This window comes from Puma concolor, chromosome E3 (genome assembly GCF_028749965.1).
Source record: "Puma concolor isolate L17-30 chromosome E3, mPumCon1.1.hap2, whole genome shotgun sequence".
Taxonomy (NCBI): domain Eukaryota; kingdom Metazoa; phylum Chordata; class Mammalia; order Carnivora; family Felidae; genus Puma; species Puma concolor.
The window spans coordinates 13,104,526-13,127,485 of NC_141682.1; the positions used below are offsets into that span (position 1 = coordinate 13,104,526).

The 22,960-nt window shown below is 43.7% G+C and overlaps 1 protein-coding gene and 1 long non-coding RNA gene across 7 annotated transcripts in view; one reads left to right on the forward strand and one right to left on the reverse strand.

The window, feature by feature from the left end:
• LOC147572981 (uncharacterized) overlaps window positions 1-3,833 on the reverse strand; it is a 72,522-nt gene extending 68,689 nt beyond the window's left edge. For both annotated transcript variants that reach the window (XR_015245426.1, XR_015245425.1), the window contains exon 1: window positions 3,700-3,833. This is a non-coding gene — a long non-coding RNA (uncharacterized LOC147572981). The remainder of the gene's footprint in view (window positions 1-3,699) is intronic.
• A 654-nt stretch (window positions 3,834-4,487) lies between these two features.
• Window positions 4,488-22,960, forward strand: part of AUTS2 (activator of transcription and developmental regulator AUTS2) — a 1,118,163-nt gene continuing 1,099,690 nt past the window's right edge. For all 5 annotated transcript variants that reach the window (XM_086691880.1, XM_086691883.1, XM_086691882.1 and 2 more), the window contains exon 1: window positions 4,488-5,721. In XM_086691880.1, the coding sequence (XP_086548006.1) occupies window positions 5,413-5,721 (309 nt within the window). In that variant the 5' untranslated portion in view covers window positions 4,488-5,412. The remainder of the gene's footprint in view (window positions 5,722-22,960) is intronic.

Here is a 22,960-nt window from a genome sequence, read left to right on the forward strand (position 1 = left end):
GTACCAAAAATATCTCTCGCTGCATGGAATGCTCAGAGTTTAGCTCAGTCATCAAGCTAGAATAGTATTCTCTGACTAGTCAAGGTTGAATGTTCAAGATATAGTTTGAGTATTAATCATTGTTTCAAATAAAAGATTGCACAACTGGAGAGGCTCTCGTGCGTTAAGTATTTTATTCCGGAACACACATGTAAGTTTTTCCCTTTGTGTTTTCCAGAACCACTTGAGTGTCTTCCCTACTAAACAAGCAACCTCTTATGGAATTATTTCTTTAGCTTTCCTCTTTATCAACTACAATCTTTTGGCAAAGAATTCACCTAAGCTTTTGCTGATATGAATCATGAGCTCATTCAAACTGCCCATTACAAGTTTAAAGCTTTATCTTTCATTTTGCCCAGTAAGAAATCTGATGATACATTATGGTTTATTTTCATTTACTATACAGTGTTCCATTGTGTGTTCACACTGTGTAGTATTGTGTGAATAAACCATCGCTTGTTTATCCATTTTACTGTTGATGAGCATTTGGATAGTGTCATTAATGCACGAAAAAATATTCTCTAAATACTTCTGTGTATACAAGCAATACCCCCCACACTTACCCATAGCATTTTATATTTTTTGAAGTATAGTATATGTACAGAGAAGTGCATATATCATAGTACAGCTTGATGGTTTTTTACAGACCGAACACATGTGCAACCAGCACCAACCCCAAGAAACAGAACATGATCAACTCCTCAGAAGCCCTATATATGCCCTGTCCCAGTCATTAGACCCCCTTCAAAGGTAACCACTGTCCTAACTTTTATAGCATAAATGAGTTCTGCCTGTTGTTGCACAACACATACTCTTGTGCGTCTTGTTCTTTCACTCAGCATTATATTTATGAGCTGCATGTATGTTACTGCATTTGGAAGTAAATTGTTCATTCTCAGTGATGTACGGTATTCTATTATGTCAATACATCACCCATTATTTACCTATTTTACTGCCAGTGAACATTTGGGTCGTTTCCAGTTTGGGGGTTACTATAACGCTCTGAGCTGTTGAATAGATATGTTTTGATATATACATTTGACATGGGTATACTCCAAGGAAAGGAATTAGTGGGCCATACAGTGTTCATATGCTCAACTTGAGTAGATATTGCCAGTTTTCCAAAGAACTATATACACAGCACTTGATTTCTTGAGGAATCATTCTGAGGAAGGCATTTCAGCATAACCATTTACAGAACAGGTTATGGAGTCACCCACACCAGATTCAGCTTACCATGAAAAAGCTCTGCTACCTATGCTTACCCTTCTTAAGCCTCAATGTACTCAACTGTAAAATAGGTATAGCAAAACCTTTCTCAAAATTCGTGAGAATTAAATGAGATATTATAACTTAGAACAGTGCCTGGCAAACAGTAAGCACTTAGCTTATTATACGGTGGTTATTAATCATTACAACATTAATCATGTTGCTCTTACAACATAGATGATATGGAGAATTAGAAACAGATATGAGCAACATAATCCACAAACAATTTTAATTCTCTGATGGAAGAAAATTGAAACTCTGACCCAAAAGGCATTACCAATTCCAGTGAGCATTGCACTTGGACCCTGAAAAAAAATCATTTAAACATTATCCCAAAATGCATTTGCAAATTACTCTTGCCAGAGGCAAGGTTCTTGGATGCAGTGCATTACCATCCATTTTTTTTCCCTACCAGACATTACTCTTTAAAGACAGGACTGCCAAGGGCTACTCTGGAAAGTCACTAATATTATACTTTTTATTATATTTGGCAATTTCACACCTTCCTCAACCCAACCCCCAAAGTCGTGAAAAGTGACTGTAATTGCAAGTTCTTAGTTTTCAATGAAAATTATCAGTATCTAAAACATCTTCCATATTCCTAAAAACCCTAAAAATGAACCCAGATCCTTCCTTTAATGACAAAGAACCTGCCCTTTTTTTGTAGGAGCCAACTTGATAAACTCAGCGTGGATTTCAGTAGTTGCTGGGACAGCATCCTAGAGGTTAACACAAAAGTTACACTCTGTACGGAGGCACTGTTTTAGTTAATTGCTCCAGAGGGCAGCAAACTCAGTTATGCTAGGTAGGAAATTTTGGAAGGTGGAACCATGTTCCTAATACATTGAATCAGATCCTATATGTATCAGCCACTTCTCTCCAGAAATTAAAGCACACCATTTACTTGAAAAAGATATTTTTTGAGAAGGCCTTTCAGCTAGACCGTGAAGGGAACTTTTTGAACATCTAATTGAAACTCTTTGATTTACAGATGAGAAAAGTAGTCATTTAAGAGTCTTGCCTAAGGTCAAATGCTCTGTTCCCTGGGCAGGCAGAAAGCTCAAGTCTTATCCACAGTTCATGGGTTGCTCCTCTTGCAACTTGTTTCCCACCATCCTCCAGTCCTGCCCCTCACCTCCATTTCATAAAGACCCAGAAAAGGGGATGCCGAAGGGGTGTGACTTATGGGAATGACCATTAAATTGTCATGATGAGTGAGGCTGCAAGATGAGTGAGGCTTGCCTGCCAGAAAGTAAGGTCCAAGGAGGACCTTCTATGTTTTGGGTTCCCAGCATGTAAAACCGTGCCTGGTACACAGCAGGCCCCGATGATTGTTAAACGAAGAAATGAATGAATGAATCAACCAATCTTGGGTGCATCAAGTTGTCATGTGATTTTCTTTACCACCTCTTTCCAGTAGTACTAATAAAACTACTGGAAAAATTTAGTAAAGAACAGAAAAGATGTGCAAAGCGTCTAGTACCAAGCCCGACCCATTGTGAGCAATTTAACAATGTAAGCTTATTTCCTTTTCTTCCTCCCCAAGTGTAAGCTACTGGAGGCTAAGGGGTGATGTGCCACATTACTTATGTGCCAGACACAAAGTGAAGTGGGTAGCTAACACGTTGGTGAGAAAGAGCTGTCGGCGTCTTTCTGATCCGTACAGATCAATGCCAGTGCCCCGAAAAACGCACAGCTATTTTACCTAGAGAGGCTCGTCTCTTTTGTTGATCGATTCTGGGCTGCAGTCAACTCTTTAATACAACTTTTTATAAGCATCAGCTACATTTCTGCGAAAGGAGGGGCAGTGATAGGAAAAAGAGAAACCCCCTCCGCCCCCCACTAAAGGAAGCCGACCTTGGTAGGGACTGCATTTTGCATGTCCAACGGGTCCTCGGGCTGGGGCAGCCCGGTCCCTTCCAACCCCGCCCCCTCGCCCGCGGCGGCTGCCGAGGTTCAAGTTCGGCCCCGGGCGCACCGCCTTGCGCTTCCCGCTCCGCAGCCGCCCGCGCGTCCCAAGAGCCCCCGCATGAAAGCGAGGAGGGCCCAAAGGTCACACGGGCGCGGGGTCACTCGGTCACGCGTTGTGTTACCACGTGGGAGAAAAGTTTCCAACTCCGGCCGTAGGGCCTCTCGGGGTCTCCCAGCGGAGCCGAGGCCCGCCCTTTGGCACCCGCTCCCTTTTCTGTCGCCTTCAGTCGTGCCCCCCTCCCGGGGAAGCCCCCCCCCACCTTGTGTCCCTTTTCAAAAATTCCTCCTTCCCTCGCTGCGTAGGTCGCCCAGAAAAATACTCTGGGAGCCTCCCAAGTAGGCTGTCCGGGAGCCTCCGCCGGGGCCTGGGGTAGGGGGTCGAGGGACAAGTGTCCCGAAGAGGCTGCGGGGCGCGCGGACCTGGGAGCGCGGAGTAGACAGGGACAGCGTCCCGCACGCGTCCGCGGTGCGGTCGGCAGGATCACCTCTCGGCTTCCACACCCTCGCGCGCCAACTCTGCCGGGCCGCAGCCGACCCCACGCGGGCAGCCCCCTCCACGCCCCCGCCCCGCTCCCCACTCCCGGCTCCCCTCCGCCCCCAGTGCGCAGGCCCGGCCGCCCCAGCGCGCATGCCCTGGGCTCGCGAGCGCGGCCAGCCCCCAGCCTTTAGCTTTCTACACACTCTACAACTGGGGAGGGGGCGGGGGCGGAGGGAGCCCAGCGGGCCACGTGATCCAGCCGGCCGGGGCCGCGGGGGCGGGAGCGCGCGCCGAGCGGGGCGCGGGGAGGGCGGGGGCGCGTGCGCGCGCGCGCGTGCGGGCGGGCGCGGGGCTGGGCTGAGGCGGGCGGCGGCGGCGACGGTGGGCCGGCCGCGGAGGGGGAGGAGCGGGAGCTGAGCTAGGCGGGCGGGCGGAGGATGGGGCCGTGCCCGGGCTCCCGCTGCAGCCGCCCGGGGACACGCCGTGCACCCTCCGGCTCGGGGCTCTCGCGGCGGCGGCGGCGGCAGCGTTAGCGGCGGCGGCGAGAGCGGCGTTCCCGGCGCTTCCTGGCCGCGCTTCTCCCTCGGGCTGGGCGAAGCGAAGAGGCAGCGGCGGCGGCAGGAGGCGGCGGCAGCGGCGGCACATCGGTGTCTCTCCCGCTGGAGATTTCTTTCTGCTTTCCTCGTCGACTGACTCACCCCCCTCCCTTTTTTGAGGAAGGGTGACCTCTTCTCTGGGACTGGAAAAAATTCTTTTTTGAGGGGAGTGTGTGTGTGGGGGGGTGGGTGGCAGCGTCAGGGTCTGCTTCTTCTCTTCTTTGATCTCCTCTCCTCCCCCCTCCAGGACCGAAAAGCGAGCCCCACAACTGCTCCAGCATCCTCCTTCCCTTCCTCCACCTCCCTTCTCCTTCCACCTCTTCCAGTTTCGCCCTCTCCCCTCCCAATTATTTCATTATTATGCTTCCCTCTCTGGGGGGTCTCGTCCCTCTCAGGTCGCTCGGAAGCCGTGGCCTCCCTTGGAAGCATATCTTAAAAATTTTGGAGCCTGGGAGTGAGTTTTCTCTGAGGCGTGTGTGAGAGGCGGCGGGGGTGTTTTCCTGCGCGAGGGGCGGGTGAAGTTCATTGCCCCCACTTTCCCGCGACCTTTTCGGACCCGGTTTCGAATCGGGGGCCGGCGTTTTCGGGGGGCTGGGGGCGCGGCGGAGAATGGCCGCGGGGAGGGTTCCCCGGAGCCTCCCAGTCTCTTGATCAAAGCATTCCGCTATTCTGATTTATTGCCTGCTTGGTGAGTTATTTTTTTTTTTTTTTTTTTTTTTTGCCTCTAAAGGAGACCTGTGTGTTCAGCCATTACTTTGCTCGGCGCTGCTCACAGGAATCTCCGACCCGCGGTGCTGTGGGGAGCCCCGCACTTGGGCTCCTCGCCTCTCGCCCTCGCTCCCGTCCCTCCTCCCTCTCTCCGCCCCTTCCCCCTTCTCTTTCTCCTCTCTTTCTTCCCCTCTCTCCCTTCTTTCGGCCGCCGTCTCCCCCGCGCCCTCCTCGGGGCGGAGGGAAGCCGAGGAGGGGGAGGGAGGGGTTGGTGTCAATTTTTTTGTGTGGCCGCGGCCGGAGCCTGTGGCGGGCGGGCGGCGAGCGGGGAGACCCCGGCGCGGCAGAGCCATGGATGGCCCGACGCGGGGCCATGGACTCCGCAAAAAGCGGCGGTCGCGGTCGCAGCGAGACCGGGAGAGGCGCTCCCGGGGCGGGCTGGGGGCCGGCGCGGCCGGCGGCGGCGGGGCCGGCCGGACCCGGGCGCCCTCGCTCGCCTCGTCGTCGGGCTCCGACAAGGAAGACAATGGGAAGCCCCCGTCCTCCGCCCCGTCCCGGCCCAGACCCCCGCGGAGGAAGCGGAGAGAGTCCACCTCGGCCGAAGAGGACATCATTGATGGATTTGCCATGACCAGCTTTGTCACTTTTGAAGCGCTGGAGGTAAGGGGGACCCCCCTCCCCCCCGGTTTCCCTTTATGCACGACCCCACTCGGCTGCGCCCTGCTCCGCTGCCTCCCCCGCCGCGCTCCGGTCTGTCTGGCTGTCTGTCTGTCTAGGCTGAGGTCTCATTGTTGGGGGGGGAGCTGGGGGGCGCGGGCAGACAGGCAGCGGGAGGGAATCGCAGAGCCGTGCCTGGTCTCCTCGTTTTCTCGTTCTCGCTCGCCTTTTCCCTGCGCCCCCTCCCTGCACCCCCTCCTCAGCAGATGGGCAGGGAGAAAGGGGTTCAGGCATCACAACAATGCGCCCCCCTCCACGGATAGCTCTGCCCCTACTCCTTCCTCCTCTCCCTCCCCAATCATGGCTTCTTGGCTGGTGGAAGTCTCTTTGCTGGGTTTGGGGCGCCTGTGGACGCTTCTCTGTGTGCTTTCTACAGAACCATATGTCCGTGTGTGTGTGTGTGTGTGTGTGTGTGTGTGTGTGTGTGTCTGTATAGTATATACCTTTCCTGGTCCTGGGTGTCCTCGGGACTGGAGACTGATGGGGTTTTGTGGTTTCTTTGCCCCCCTCCCCTGCCCTTTTTTTTTTTTGGTGAAGCTGGGGAAGGGGGCGTTTTCTCTTGGTTGGGAGAAAAGGAGGGAGGAGGGGAGAGAAGAGAGGAAAGGATGGAATATCTCTATCTGTGTGTATTCTGTGTGGGGCTGTATTGCAGAAAGGGTTAATTATATATATAATATCATCTATACACATATACACACACGTGTGTGTGTGTGTGTGTGTGTGTGTGTGTGTGTGTGTGTACCTGAGCAGTTTGGTTAAAGGACATAAAAAGGTACACCAGGGAGGACTGGTGGGAGGAAAGAATAAAATCCTAGCTGGTATCTATCTGAAGGGCTTGTCACCCAATTGTCCCTCTCCCTTTTCTTTTTTTTTTTTTTTTGGTGTGTGTGTGTGTGTGTGTGTGTGTGTGTGTGTGTGTGTTCTCTTTTTCTTCCTGATTGGCTTTGTGTGTATGTGTATGTATGTCTTTCTTTATTCCTTGGGCACCTGCAGTGTTGATTTCCAAATGCACATTTTCCTGCCAGCTACTGGCTCCTGGGGGTGGGAGGAGGTGGGTAGAGGGAGACTGTCCAGGGGCCTGGGGGAAACTATCTTTACCTGCAGAGATCATATTTGGTGCTAGCATCAGTCATTGGCCTCCACAGATGTAACCCCCCTTTCCTCCCCCCAACCTCCCTGTCCCCACCCCCAACACACCACACACACAGAAGGCTTTGAGATTCTGCAGAGTTGGTCCTGCTTTCTTAAGCACAAAACCCAGATAGGAGTTGGTTTCTAGTATTTCATGCACCTGGTGTGATGGTTTGACGTTCCTGAAGGAAACTTTTCCCTTTCCTTCTTGTTTTTTCGCTGTTATTATGGTATTGTTTGAGATGATCGGGTGTAAGCTTTGTTAATGACAGCTTAAATCTCACGTGCAGTAACCGTACAGGTTTAGATTGCTGGTTCTGCGTGTGTGCTTGGGTGTCAGGTTTAAATATTTTTAAAAAGGAAGCTATCCTGTCAGGGTTGTTCTTTTCTGTTTGAACTGCTTTTTGGTTGGGCCGCTGGTGGTGATGGTGGTGGATGGGGGCCAGTGGTTGGGGAGGAAGGGAGATTGGTGGTGATGGTATTGGTGGCCGTAGATTTCGATGTTAGTGATTGAATCAGTTACCCTTTGGTTCTAGAACTGGTGATTTATTGGCTAAAATGGATCTTACACAATTATTTTGAGTGTTGAGGCTCACCACTTATTAGGATAATTCTAACTGTGGCTTTAACTTTGCCAAGGTGGGAGGGTACTGTACAGCGTGACTTCTTTCTCTCTTTCTGTCTTTCTCTTGTGCTTTGAAATAGATAATGAAATGGCAGCATGTATCCTAATAGAAAATGCTGCCTAGAATTTGGCTCACCATTGCTTTCTGTGATTGGGTTAGGACATTATTTGTAAGAGCTGGTTACAAGTGGTTCTGCTTTCTGCGTGGTCCTCCTGGGTTGCTGTGTGGCCCCTTACAGTGAGTAAGCAAGAGGGGCCTGCATTTTCCCATGAACATTTTTGAAGGCCAAGTAGAGGGAGGTATAACTTATGCAGTAGTTTTTAATTTTAATAAGTAGATATTTGATTGGGCTTGCGAAATTTAGTCCATTTGGCTTTTGAGAGAAAATGTACCCATTCTAGTGTCTTTTGGGTTTAAAAAACTTAAGTTTTAGGAAAGGTCGAGTTCAAAGTGTAGCATCAATACCATTCCTTTCCTTACCGTGATTGTTTTTTCTGCTACTTTTCTAGATCAAAACCCAGGTTACTTTGGTTAGCTGAATGCTGTGCTGCCGTCATATCTAAATATCATTTACATATCTGTAGGTAGATCTAAAAGGCCTAACTTTTTAAGTATGTATAATAAACTCCAATATACCCAGTGCCCAGGTTCACTAACTACCAACTCATGTCTCATCTGATTTCATCTGTATCCCATCTACACCCCCTTCCCAGATGGGATATGAAAAATAGGTAAATATTCCTATATGTATGTAATGGCAATGACTCAAAACAACAACAACAACAAAAAACAACAAACAACCCAGAAAACCAAAACCCCACCAGAAACTCTATAGTAGTACCATTATCACACCTAAGTAAATTAACATCAGTTCCCTAATGTTCTCAACTATCCTATTAGTATTCATTCACATTTAAGAGGCCTGCTTTTGTAGGAAAGATGTGAATAAACTTTTCATACCCAGAACACACAATGGGGAATAAAAATCATCATATATGTCTGGTTCTATGGGAAAAGGTAGATCTGTTTGCTGCTTATCACATTTGTGTCCCTGTTGGATGGTCAGACGTATGTGTATAATGATCATTGAAACCTCTGGTGTCCTCCTGTTCTCAGTTTACAAGATTTAAACTGAACTGTCACCAAGAAATGTGAGGATTTATTAGGAAATCGGCAACTAAACTATGAACTTGGACAGAAATATATGTTAATGGAGTGCTTATAAATGTTAGGAATTATTATCGATGCCAAGAGTTACCATAGTACGTAATATGGTTTTGTGCCTTGTGTTTAGAAATGAAATCAATTGTCACCACGTGTCATCAAGGCTGCTGCTAGTAGGATGTGATAAGAAACTAGAAATCTTGGCTTGCACAGCTAGGCTTGTAGCTTATGCTGGTTCAGAGCAGTAGCTGGCACACGGTGCTGTTGCATACTTAGAGTGTTAATGGACTCGTTATTTGACTCTGTGATTTTGTCCTGAGTAGCTCATTTTGACTTTCCTTTTAAAAAAGAGGCTCCTAAGTTCTGAAGAGTGCTGATAAAAACTGTTCCAGTTCAGCTATGGTTTTACTAATGCTGGAGTAAAAGCAAGAAACTTGCCTAATGAGAACTTGCATTTTTATGTTGATTATTTTTCAGTATTGTTTGATTTTTTATTTAAGGTGATGAAAGCTGTAGGGGTAGTTTGAGAGGTCCCAGACCTTATAGGCAGGGAAACCGGCTGAGGTACTTTCATATTCTGCAGGGATACTTGTCTCAAGTAATTGTGCCCTGAAGTTCAAGTATATGATTGTGAAGAGTCTTATGATAGAAGATAAGAGGGTAGGTGAGGAGGCTAAAGTTGAACATGGTGTTCTTTTCATTATGCATTTGAGAAGCAGAATTACCATTTCGATACCGTATTGTTTATTTGAATATTCTTTGAATGATGGGTTGAGAGTGAACATCCAGATACCATGCCTCATTTTTTTAAAAATGGCTTTCAGCCAACAAAGTATAAATGGAAATTTGGGGTTCTAGTACTGTCTGTACACTGATGTGCCAGATAATATTGCCTTTCTGTTTTTATTAGGGTTTCTTTCTGTGTAGTCTTGATTAGGAAGCCACATGAACACCATGGTTGAAAATTTCCCTTTGCAAATCCATCATTTCCCCCCTCTGTTATGCATGGGTTTTAAGGGCAGCCTCTATATGTACAACTGACCAAAGATGAAGTTGGTGGGATTAGCAGACAGAAAGCCAGTTGGGAGTTTTGCAGGCTTGTGAAAATGAAGGAAGAGTTACTTCTGCTGGTTAGAGGATCAAACCAAGACTCTTATGTGGTCTTCATTTCCGAGTAGTTTCAGGGCTTACCTAAACAGTGGTAGCATAAATAGGCTATACAGAATTTGAAGTGCTTACGACATGCCATGTTAGTAGGCGCTTATAATTTAGTGTGGTCGAATCTCACTTATTTCAGTTGCTTGAAAAACATTAATCATGTTCCTCGTATCAGTCAGCAAATATTTATGGAGTGCCTAGAAAGAGTGCAGGTAAACCTAAAATATATATAGTACCTTGAAGGAGTATGCAGTTTAGTTGATAAACTAAGCCCAGCACCTTTAAAATAATTTTGAAACAGGTGCTCGAATGTCTAATACCAACTAAGTGCAGTAAGCATTCAGAGTAGGAGTAAGGAGATAGGCTGAAGTGTTTGAGAAAGCTTCTTGAAGAAGGGGCCTAGAAGTTTGAAGTGATTTGGATAGATAGGGAAATGGGGGATGGAGAGAGACTTCCAAGAAGAAGGAATAGTGAAGAAGAACAGAAACAAGAGGATTGAGAAGGTGCTATTTGATGAGGGCTTGGGGGTAAGGAAGAACTGGTAGAAATGAGTTACAAAATTGTGTAAGTAGGTGGACACCTGTGCAGACATCTGTTCCAGGCTTGGCCCTCCTAACTAGTTGAGTGAGTTTGGGAAGTTACTCTCTAAAAGCATAATTTTCTTCATCCCTTAGTTGAGAAGTTTAGACTAATTTTAGAGCAAACGTACCCAAGTTGGAAGGGAACCTAGCTCTGCTGGATGTTCATAAGTGGTGTTCCAGATCAAAAAAATGTAATCTACCCTCAAGTAGTTTTGGAACCTGATGGGCAAGACAAAATTAAACGGGTGGCTTGTTCTGCCAGAATTAAAAGCCTTTTCATTATACGAATGCGAATTTTGAATATCAGAGAAGACAGTGAGATGTGCTTTATTTCCTTGACCACAGGGCACTCTTTCTTACTCTTGGCATTGTAACCCCTAATCCAATATGGGGAATGCTGCAAAGCATCTCCAGGGTCCTTTCCAGATCTTGGATCTTGGTGATCTCTCAGTCTAGGGTGAGTGGGCTGGTGATAGATGACTTGGAAAGTCAGGCTCAGAAGTTGGAGTGGAGGCTGCTGCTTAAGTGTGAATGGCAAGGGGAAGGGGAGATGTAAATAATGATGGTTAGTTCACTTCTCCTGCTCCCTTGTCCTGCCTGGTGTCAGTGCTTTCATTGATTGTTAGCAACCCCACCATGAGGTGAATGTTGGTGAGTGATTCTCATTAATAGCCCTTTCAATGTGATGGCGGCCCTGATGCCAGCAGTTCTGATGCCACCAAGCTGCCCTCCAGCCAGTGTGTTTTATTGTCTCTTGGTCCTTTCGGTTTCTTTTTAAGCAAGCTGGGAAGGAAGGTTGGATGACAAAGGAGGTTGACAGTGATGTTAAAATAAAGGTTTTAAATTATCTGCCTTTGGCTCGTTTATGTATGAACTGGTAGTTCAAGAGAGGTCAGAACCCTTCTGCTGTTACACAGCCAGGGAAAGCTGTAGAGCTCTGTTTTTGGTGGATTTTTCAGTTTCTATCTTAGGAAGTTTGGGATGGGACTACAGAGTAAATGGGTCAGTTCTAGCATTTCACTTCTGAAAGTATGCCTGGGATCTAGGATCTGAGGAGTTTCTAAGTGGTGAGAAAGTTTTCCTAAAAGGAAGAGTGGCAATAGTGTGCTTGGTTATGAATTCAAGTATTTTACTGTGTGTACTGAATTTGAATATTTTACGGTACAAAGCAGAGCATCAGTGAGATGAGGTTGAAGATTGTGATATGGTTCCTTGTGGCTTGTGTTACTTGTTGAGATTGACTACTTCACTTCTTTTTTGGAAGTAGGATATAAATGAATCCATAAATTTAAAAAATGAATCACAAAGTTAGTGATTGCCTTTGATCCTCTGACAGTGTTCTCTTGAAAAGGGGTTAAAAAAACCTGAGCATTCTGCATGATTCAGCGTTGAGGGTGATAAAGAGATTCTGAGACTCTTCTATGCAAGTCCTATATATACTGTGAAAAATAAATGGCGATTATTTAGTTTGAGAGAAGGTTAGGATTAGATATGTCCCCAAACAGAAAATAATAGTTGAGGTCAGCTGTTAAGGAATAATTTAGGTCCCAGTGGCTATAAGATTGGGAAGCTTTTGGACAGAAGTCTATAGCATTTCTTGATAGGAGGGTATGTGCATATGTGTGTGTGTGTGTGTGTGTGTGTGTGTGTGTGTGTGTGTGTGTGTGTGTGTATGTGTCTCCACATGCAGAGGGTGGAGGATGGTGGGTTGGTGGCTTTACATTTTATTTTTATTTTACCCCTATGCTGTGATTAGTCAAATACTTTAAATGTAGACTAACTATGTAAAAGTGCCTCGTGTTATTTTTTCTCCTCAAGAAACCACACTTTTTTTTTCATGGTTAATATTAAACCTAATATTCTGTAGATATAGGAAAAAAGAACTTAGTGCTGGGATAGCAATTGGTCATTTGAGAAAGTTCTGAAAAAAAAAATCAAGTAGATTTTGAAGTTGAGATTTGAAAACTCTCAGACAGTTGAAGTTTGGAAGAGCAAGATGGGGATTAATTTGGTGAGACCCAAGACAGGAAGGGATCAAAAACAATGTAGGGACATTGTTAGCTAGGTCAGAACCATTTTTCTTATATAATTTGTATGTGTTCCATGAGTAGATGAATGCAGGTTTTTTTGTTTTTGTTTTTTTTTTCACCTGGAAGAGGGGCATAGAATTTTATGCTTTTGAGACCCTAAATTTGTCTTTGTTCTTCCAGGTCTGAGCTGTGTTCTTTCATTTTTTTCTAACCAGCCTACAGGGTAAGGGGGTATGGTGTCATTAAGTTACAATTGTAAGGTTACAAAGAACAGGTCCTCTTTATGCTGTTAGTAACTGAGGAGGGGGAGAGTGGGTTTCACATAGTCTGGGTTTGTTTGCTTGCTTAGGAGGAGACTAGGCAAGTATAGGCTTCTTTCTGTGGCTCAGTCATCTTCAGGTCTCTGGTTCCATCCTTTGCAAGGTGACCTGTAGCCTGCAAGCATGTGTCTTGCTGCTTTCTTTGCAGGCGTTTATTGCACAAATTGGTGCATATAGCAGTCTCCTCATGGGATCCAGTTAGATTCAACTATCCATTGCTTGTCCCCTTCCTTCCCTCCTTCCCAATTTCCTTCCCTTCTTTCTTTTTCCTTTATGAGGTAGAACTATCAAAATTATAAATGCAGTTACTAAAAGCTAATAGATTTAGGAACTTGTGGATGAAAGGTGAACACTTTAATATTCCACACTTTTATCATTTGAGTTTCACCTGTCTGAAGGACTCGGATGTGAGGGAAAATTGCTTGCCACAGTTTTCTGGGCTATTTCAGCTCCTCGTTCTGATTTCCCATTCATATCTGAGCTCTGGTTAGAGTTTGCCTGAACAAACACCACGAATTACCAACTAGTACAAACAAATAACATTTTAAAAGACTTGACTGTCATTTTGGCTTGCTACTGTACCTCATGGTGCCATATCTCCTTATACCTTTATTGGAGTCTTGGAAAGCCCAAGCGCAGTAAAATGGAGTCACAGAGGAGAAAGGAAGAGCCCACAGTTTGTAAGTAACAGAAAATGGCTAATACAAGCTGGGATTCATTTTTGCCAGAAAGCCTTAAAATTGCAGGTACTTTGTGATTGGTATTAACTGAGGCATTTTAAAATGACCCGGGCTGGATACAGAAGCATGACCCGTGAAGACAAATTGTGACTCTTGGTTATGTGGGTGAAATCTGATACTTTACAATGGCAGGGAAGTCTGGGATAGGGTTTAAGTCAATGCCAGGGTCAAGTTGTGATGATACCAGAGCGATGTCGTTTTCCTTGTCCCCACACCTACCTGCTACTGTAGCACAACACCAACCTCCCAACCTTATTTCAGGTTTCTCTGTAAAGTTTCTGATGGCAGTGATATTTTAGAGCTTGAAAAGAGAAATTAAGAGAGTCCAGTATCTCAGTTATCCCTCAATAGTTATACTGAAGTAGACATTTTTTGGTTGTTTGCTAGGGTCCCTGTTCAGTTTTGCTTGCTGGCTAAAGGTTGTTGGCTAAAAGTTGTTCAGTGGCTATTTTTCTGGAGTAAAAAACTAAGTAGAACAAGAAATAAGGAAGAATGAAAATGTAAATCATTGGTGAGGATTAGATTATCACTTGTTTTCCAGCCACAAGCTAGAAATTCCAGTGTTCTACCTATTTTCTCTGTACCTGTTCAGTTGATGAAAATACAAGGGTCCTGGATTGTGTTGTTCTAATAAATGATTTTTTGTTGTTGTTGTTCAAGTGAAATTATACTTTCACTGGGGCAAAAGGGAAAGCAGGTGTTTGGTATTGTGCATTGCTGTGAATTGCAAAGTTTGTTTCTTGCTCATTGGTTATGGTGATCAGTTTGATTACTTGTCAGAGTTACATTTTGAGATTAATGTGCAGAGCTACATCTTTAGGAGGTGTTATCCTAAAGTTAGGACTCCAGTTTTTTTTTTAGAGCAGTCTTTTAATCCATTTCACTCCAGCCATTGTTGGCTGCTGTGCTTTCCAAGCTGTCAGTGGCATTAGAGGCACAGATGTTGTCTTTAGTGATGTAGTTCTACCTCTCATTTTGCAAATGAAAACACAGCCCAAAGGGGTTAATTGACCTGCTCAAGATCACACTGGGAGTTATGGCTCTTACTGTTACCCAGTGAAACTAGGAGGCTGCTTCTGCTTAGTAGTTGGATTCCCAAGGATTGGGAATTTAAAAGGAGGTTTTTAAAAAACAAAAATAATAATGCAAACGAGGATGAATGCTTGTAAAGCTTCCTATTTTTTCCAAGAAATTTTCTGAACTCAGTATCAAGAACCTTTTAAAAGCATTCTGCTTCCCCCCAGTGTATCACCCTGGAATTCATTGGCCTTTCTCTGTGGGTACGTTAGTCTTTTCTAAATTCCCTCCTCCTCTACTCCCCATAATGAGGACATAAATGAGAAAGTAAATATTAGAGTGATGATACAAGAGTTTCTCATTCTTGAATGTCCACTGGAAAGATGCAATAATTATTTGGGATATAAGATGACCTTAATGTGGCCTACTTAAAATTTTAACGTGTTTTATTTGGATATAATATTTTCTTCAGCCCAGTAATCCAGAGAAATTCAGAGCCACTTAATAGCATTGGTGGCAGAATATTTGAAGTGGATTTAGGAGTATAGTTGAGTTGAAGACTCAACCAAACTTTTCTTCTGAAGAAAAAAGACTCAAAATATTAAATCCATATGACGTGTTGGCTAAGGCATCTTGCCTGTTTATTGCTGAACCAGAAAATTTATAACAACTGTTTGTCATGTGTATATATTTATAGCCATTCATATAATGAAAAGAAGTTTTCATGAGATTGTAATAACATATCAAGATGGATGTAATTAAAACAGAAGCAGATTGACACCCTGAATTAAATGCAAACCATAAACCAGGATACCTGAGCATTGTGCCTTACATATTTGCTAAAGGGGGCAGTCAGCCAAATATGCAAATAAAAAGACATTGATGAATTTCCCTGGATGTGTGTGTGGTTGCAGAGAACCCAACTATTTTATTAATCTTTTATCAAGCATTGTTTAGGTTTGCAGCAGCAATGGAATGTATTAATTTGGCAGACCAAATAGCTTAGGACCAGAAAGTAGGAAATAATAAGGAGAAGACATGATTGATATACTGCTATAAATAACACCTGTGACTGACAGAGGGGCTGAGTAATCTTTAGATCTGTGCTTGATGTCATTAATGGAGTTGTTAAACCAGGATGTTTGAGTCGAACTTCAATCACTGAGGCTACCTCCCGTTTAAAATGCAGACCTGTCTCTAGTTACACTCTGAACTGATATGTTGACAAAATTGGTGTAAATCGAATTTTTGTAAATTGGATCAAATGCACCAAGGGAATCTTACTGTGAAAAATAGGAGTCTTTTTTTTTTTTTTTTTTTTTTTAAATCAAGTATAGTGCTTCTCTGCAGGGAGGGTGGGATTTGAGTAGAGTGGGTCTCTTTAGATGGGCATTGCTTTCCTTGAGACACTTTCCTGCATGTGTTCCCTGTGTTCCTTTAAGAAAGTGACTCTGAGGTTTGTGTTTTCTGTTCAGGTTTCATACCTCACTTGGTTGGTGCTTCCAGAAATAATTGGTGGTGATTTGAATAAACCCAAACCATTCAGATTTCAGAGGGTAGTTTTCAAGTGCATGCCAAGGAGGGCTTGTGGCTATGAATATGGAATATGATTTTCATGTCTGTTCCATGGGGGAGTCCAGGCATGTCATAACCACTTCAGAGTCATGATTGTATAGAAACACCCTAGCTATAATTTTTCGATATGGCAGTTCAGTTTTAAAATTGTAAAGATGCCAAATGCAGGGCTGTATTGTTATTAGGGAAGTCGGTGACATCTGTTATATCTTGTTAACCAGGGGAGGAAAATGCTTTAATCAAAACATCTAATTATGCCCTCTCAACTGATGAAAGATCTTTTGCTAAATTTTTGGAATTGGCCTTAATGGAAGAAGCTGGCCTCTCCAGGAACTGTGGAGTAAATTTACTCTTTTTTTGAAAAATTCTTATCCTTAACCATGGTGATATAGGATGTTTTCATTTTGTCAAATTGTTCTTATACTGTGTGTTGAAAATAGATATTTTCAGAAGTTGTCTAAGCCAGCATGAAATTTTGTTTTTTTCCTCCTTCTCACCCCCATAGCGTGTGAGGTCCCAGAGGGAGTTTAAATATCCAGATGTGAGCCTAGGAGGATATGTGGTGGCTCAGAGCCACCTGGGGAGGGAGCAAATGATAATTACAGGTGAGAGGCAGGGGATAATTCAGTGTCTGTGCTGGGAGGTGCGATTTCACACCTGAATGTTGAAACCTGCTATGCCTAGACAGTTGTGTTGTTTTAAAATTAGTTTTATTAGTCTAATATAGAAATGGACCAGATTGTTCCAGGTCACTTTTAGTTGAAGGAATATAACTGTTGTTAAATATTGATTCCAGAAGTATTTCCTGTGTTTAAGAGTAGTTTCACACAGTAGTTGAAAATATCAGAAACTGTTTAACTCATCCTATCTGCACCACTTCTAGCTTCCGTGATCACTTCGTAGAAAATTGTTAAATATTTTGGTAATGCAGCTTACCACTTTGAATCAGACTTCAAAGCCTATCCAATAAAGCCATCCCTTTATCTATATTTCAGCCCATAGTTAATTTTATCTGCAGCTATTTTGTTTCCAGAATCACTGATGATAGTGATGATGATGAAGATGATGATGATGATGATGATGATGATAAAATTTATTGATAGTCTTAATGCTGGGATATGGATTAGGTCAGAGAAATGCTTTATGCCTTAGCTCTGAGAAGTATTTCATCTTTCTGAAATGATTTTCCCATGGATTGAGATCTTGGGGCCAGCCTAAAGAAGTTTTTGAAGCATTGACCATGACACAATGTACTCTGTGTTTTATTTGGGATCTGGTGGGAAGTTCAAGTGCTATTAATTTTTTCTTGATTTGTTATATGTTCTATAATGGCTTATTGTGTGTCCCCTGGGAGTGTGACTGGAACCTTGGAAAAGACAGCTAGAGTTTTTTTAACTTAAATTTCTAATATATTGTTTTATTTTCCTCTGTCCTCTGCCTTTAGTCTCTGTACTCTCCCCACATGCATCATTCTTGGGATATTTGAGGCTCTCAGGATTGCTGCTTCCTTTACTCAGTAATCCATGCATAGTAGGTACTCAGTGCTTATTTTCAGTTGACCTGGTTATACAAAAATTCCATGAAAAGACCTTTTTGAAAAGGGAGCCACTATTTGCTGAGTATTTACTCTGGGCCAGGCATTGTGCTCAGAATTTTTCATTCATCATCTCATTGGAGCTACCTTGTGAAAAAAACAAGTGATTTCCCTGTCTTACAGTTGAAGACACTGAAGCTCAGAGAGGTTAAGTCAACTTGCCCAGCCAAGGTCAGTACAAGAGAGGCAGGAAATTCAGTGGTTCAAGGTCAGTACAAGAGAGGCAGGAAATGCAGTGGTTTATACCTGGCCCAAAGCTTGCGCTCCTCACCCCTTTCCACCTTTCTTTTTAATGCAGATTCGTTTTGTGAGAGAGTCCCAAATGGGTCTCTGGTAGACCACATTTGTTCCTGGCTGCTGAAAACTGTCTTGATTACAAAGGAATTTTCTAGATAAAATAATAGCATTTAGGGAGGGGAGAGGACCTCGCCATTTTTGGGGAAATTATTTATTTTCTTTTTAAGTGTTGGAGTTTACAGTAGGTGGCTGCTACTTACACTGTACAACTGCAAGCATTTTGTGGTTCTCCCTCTCTTTTTTTCTCTCTCTCTCTCCCCCAACGCCCCCCTTCACTGTTTATCCCTGTATTAAAATCTGACCTTTTCCCAGGTCACTTAGCTTAGGTAGATTTTAAGCCTTTGTCAAAGGCAAGGGTTCAGGCTTTTGTCTTGTGTGATTTTGGAAGGAGCACTTCCCCTGGCAATGTATCTCACAATAAAACAGACCTTATTGCTAGGTTTTTTTGTTTTTAACTAACAGGTACTCCATTTTTCCTGATGGAAAACCGTACTAAATAGTTCTTTGTGTTTCTTGATATCTGTATCTTGAAGATACCTGGTGACAAATAGTGCATTATTTCCTCAGTCATTGTTTCCTTTCATTATTCTCAGCACAGTTGTGAATCGGTCTCCCCCTTTCCCCATTCTACCCTGTAGAGGTTTGTTTATGTTACAAAGAGTATGCTAATGAATGTGACTGTTAGATTTGTTTCTTATGGAAATCCCAACTGTGATTAGAGTACTTTATTTATTTATTTATTTATTTATTTATTTAGTGAAACCCCCTCCTCTTCTCTGGGCCAAGATGGGCCTCGCAAGTTCTTGGTCCAGGACTTTAGGATTCATACCTGGCTAATCCCTTGAGAAGTAGTAAAACACACGTACTCACTGGGCCTGAAATTTCACAGGATATCTGGGTGAATATGAAGATCAGTCAAGTCAAACATTTCTCTGAACGGTCTCTTTTTTGAAGATAGGCAGTTTTTTCCCCCGGAACTATCATGCTCTGAGACATGCAGTATTGCCCCTCTTTCCCAACTCCTTTGGTGAGAGCATGGTTATCCTTTGCACATTCAAAATGGAAACACAGTAGATTTCAGTTTTTAACCCAGTTTGTGATTGTAGGGGAGACCCAAGTCAAAGCATATCTTTTAGAATTTAATTGTAAAAACCCAGTGTAATGGGAACCAGACCTTTAAGTCCAGGGTTTTAAAAGTGATCTCTTACACCTGAATTTTATATATGGTAAAATATGAGTTCTGTCTTACCTCCAGGGCCTGTTTCAGACTGTGAGGACTCACATAGGAATTGTGTGTTTTTTAACTTTTCCTTGTGTTATTCCTTGCCCCTCTGGTGGTTTATAATTCCCCGTCGTGATGTTTTCGATAAAGGAAACAATGTGGAGAAGGACTGGTAGAAGATGGGTGTCGGCTCCAGGACAGTGAGTGCCCTCTATTTACTGTTTACAGATAAACGTTACTTCAGCATTCTTGTTATAGATTTCTACATCTGCTGCCCATATTTCATCTGTACCCTTATTTCATTTAATATGTATACCTGGGATTAAGGACAGAGAAATATGTGTGCTCAGGCTGATTTTGAAATTAACAGAGAAATATGTGTGCTCAGGCTGATTTTGAAATTACACTGTTGAAATACAGCCCATATGGCCATTGTAAAATGGTTAGTACTACATATAATTGCCTTCCCAATGATGTGCTTTGTCATTACTTCCATCTTCCAAGAAGCACTCCTGTAGTATGCTGACAGCAATGGCGTCATTAGAAAACATATGGACAGGCAAAGGCATTAAATTGTCTTTAGTTTAAGGATTAGATTACAGTGTTAGAGGATGGGTCACCACACTTCCAGTTGAACTCTTGTTCAGCACTGGTAGTCTGGATGCTGTAGATTGCAAAGGTCCTGTTGACTTGTTTGCAGAGTGTTTTTTATATCTTCCCTGCAATTTTGAGGAGGTCTTTTAGCTGTTCATAAGACCTCATCACAATATTGTAGCCAGTTGGCTTCTCTCGAGTGTTTCTTCCAACTGTTCATGCCTCCTGTAGAGTTTTTCTCTAGGACACTCTCTCCACCTCTGTTTTCCTGTGTGTAAGGTCATTAGATGAAAAAAGAGACTAAGTAGTGGAGTCAGGAAGCCACCAGGTGGCTGCCATGTTGCCCAAATTTATATCCTCCATTGTATAACATCTGTCTCCTCATGGGTCCTGACCCCACTGTCCTTCCTCCCTCTTCCCCACTTAAAAGCAGTGAGAGGCAGGTCCTAGAGGCCCAGGGACCATGTGACAGCACATGGAAAGAGACACCCTTCAACCCTTGTCCCGTGGAGTTGGAGTTTTTTTTCCTGGCCATCCGTATGTGTCTATTATTTGGTTGTAGATATTTTAGGGATGCAGCAGTTCTGGGACATAGTATGCTTTGAATTTGTAGTGTACTTTATGCAGCTATCAGTGACTAGTAAGTGAAATCACAGAATGGAAAGTCACTCATCAAATTTAATGTTTCTCTTTGGAGTTTAACAGAAATAATGTGGACTTGGAGAGTTTCTGAGCAATAAATGACTTTGGAGATCACTTGGTCAGTGGTTTTTGGGTACCTCAGGGGCACTGAATCAGCTGAGGGGAGGCCCGGACCTCATTTAACCAGAACTCCATCTTTACCTGTTGTACCTGTTAGGGTAAGATTCTCTTTGGGAAGTATCTGGATTCTTTCATTTATTCTTCTATTCAAGAAGTGTTTATCAATGCTTCTGTGTGTGAGGCAGGCAGTATTGTAGGCACAGGGGATGCTGTAGTGACTATGAGAAATAGGCTATAAGAGAGGCTATATTCTAGCAGGGTGGGGGACATGCTATAAATTATTAACACAAATATATTGGGTGCTGATGGGTTTTTAAAAGCAGGATAAGGATAGGATAGTGAGAATCTAATATGCATATGCAGCTGTGCAATTTTATGGAGGGTAGTTTAGGTGGGCCCTCTCTGAGGAGGTGGTATTTGGACAGAAACCTGAAGCAAGTGAGGGAGCAAGAAATGTGGATGGTCAGGGGCAGAGGATTCAAGGAGAGGGAAGCATAAACGTGAAGGCTTTAAGGAAGGAGTGGCTTGGTGTGTGGGGAGCTCAAGAAGGCCATCGTGGCCAGAATGGAGCAAATGAGGAGTGGGACAGAGATGGGGGAGGGGCCTGTAGGAGCTTTTAAACCAGTGCGATTGAAGAAGTTTAAAAACAGCTGAAAACAATTGTCCAAAGCTCTCATTTCCCAGCTCAGTAAAGTCTTTGAATTTTCCCACGATCACCCAGCTGGTGTTAAAACAAACCCAGATCTAGAACTCACATGTTGTATTCCTTCATGGAAGCTTTCCATTGTACCTTGCTGCTACCATTCCAAGACTTCTGAGCCACGGGGCATCTGTTTTGGAGGCCAGAAGACTTGTGTCTCCTCTCCTGTTTATTGGTATGCTTCTTCTAAAAGACATGCTTCAAGAATATACAGAATTCCAGGGGTGCCTGGGTGGCTCAGTCAGTGAAGCGTCCAACTTTGGCTCCGGTCATGGTCTCAAGGTCCATGGGTTCAAGCCCCACGTCGGGCTCTGTGCTGACAGCTCAGAGCCTGGAGCCTGCTTTGGATTCTATGTCTCCTTCTATCTCTGCCCCTCCCCCACTTGTGCTCGGTCTCTGTCTCTCAAAAATAAATAAATGTTAAAAAAAAAATTAAAAGAATGTACAGAACTCCAGGACCCAGTCATCATTAATTGGGAAATAGCTGTGTTCTTCAGTGCCAGAATCTACCATCATTTGAGTAATTATTTGAATAACAGCAATAATGGCTAATATTTATTAAGGGTTCATTGTACCTAGAACATTATCGCATTTAACCCTCACAGCAACCCTGTAGGTAACATATTACTCATTTTAGAGATGAGGAAACTATGGTTCAGAGAAGTTAAATAACTTCTCTATGGTTGTGTTGCTAGTCTGATTCCAGGGTATGTACTGCCTCCCTGATGAGGTGGAGGGGGTGCACTGGTCTCTGATAAACTTTTGCTGGAATATGCTCTTCCCACTCCATTTGAAGATGGTTCTAGAGCTGAGCCCTAGAAGTATTATACTGTCTTGTCACAACCCCCTTTCATGTCTGCACATATTTGATTATAAAGAGGATTTCACAGCCAGTCTGGCTCAGTCCTGGCAACTCTGCTGATTTTAGGTGGATTGCTGGTTAAGCAGATACCTTCAGTCTTTCTGAGCTGAATTTGGAGCATTTTTCAAGACCTGTGCTGTGAAGTGTGTTACAGAATTTAGGCCAGTGTTTTCAAGTCTGCAGACCCAATTGAATTGGTCTTGATTTTTTTCTCCTCCAGTGAAGTAAAAGCCTCAGACACCACTAGTGACTATACTCCTTAGGAATGTAAAAACCATCTTTTTAGTATTTGTGCTTTTGAAGATCAACATATGCTGAGCTTGCTATAAAATATATTTGTGTAAAAATATGTATGTATGTGTATAGAAAGCATAACAATAACGAATACCCATGGACCCACCACCAGCTTTAACAAAACTAGGCATTTTACCATACTTTTCTTAAAATGGCAGGTTAGCTTTAATGTGTACTGTGTGAAGGGGAAGCGAGTGAAGAGCAGGGGTTTCTCACTTGGCTACACGTTAGAATTCCCCTGGAGAGCTTAAAAAAAAAAGTCCTCATACCCTTGGGAGGGTAGAGGCAGTCCCTACCCCATCATCAGAACTTTGAAAAGCTCCCTGGGAGATTCTGTTGTGCAGTCAGGGTAGACAACCTGTCTGGAGGAAGGTGTCCGTTTTTCTTCACTGGGTTTTCTCAGGTGCCCAGTACCAAGCCATGTGATTAATGAGCGGTACTCCCAGCCTTTATTTTTCATTTTTCCTGCTGAACTTTTTAATGTGGTCTGCTCTCCAGGATTCTCAAGGGTGATG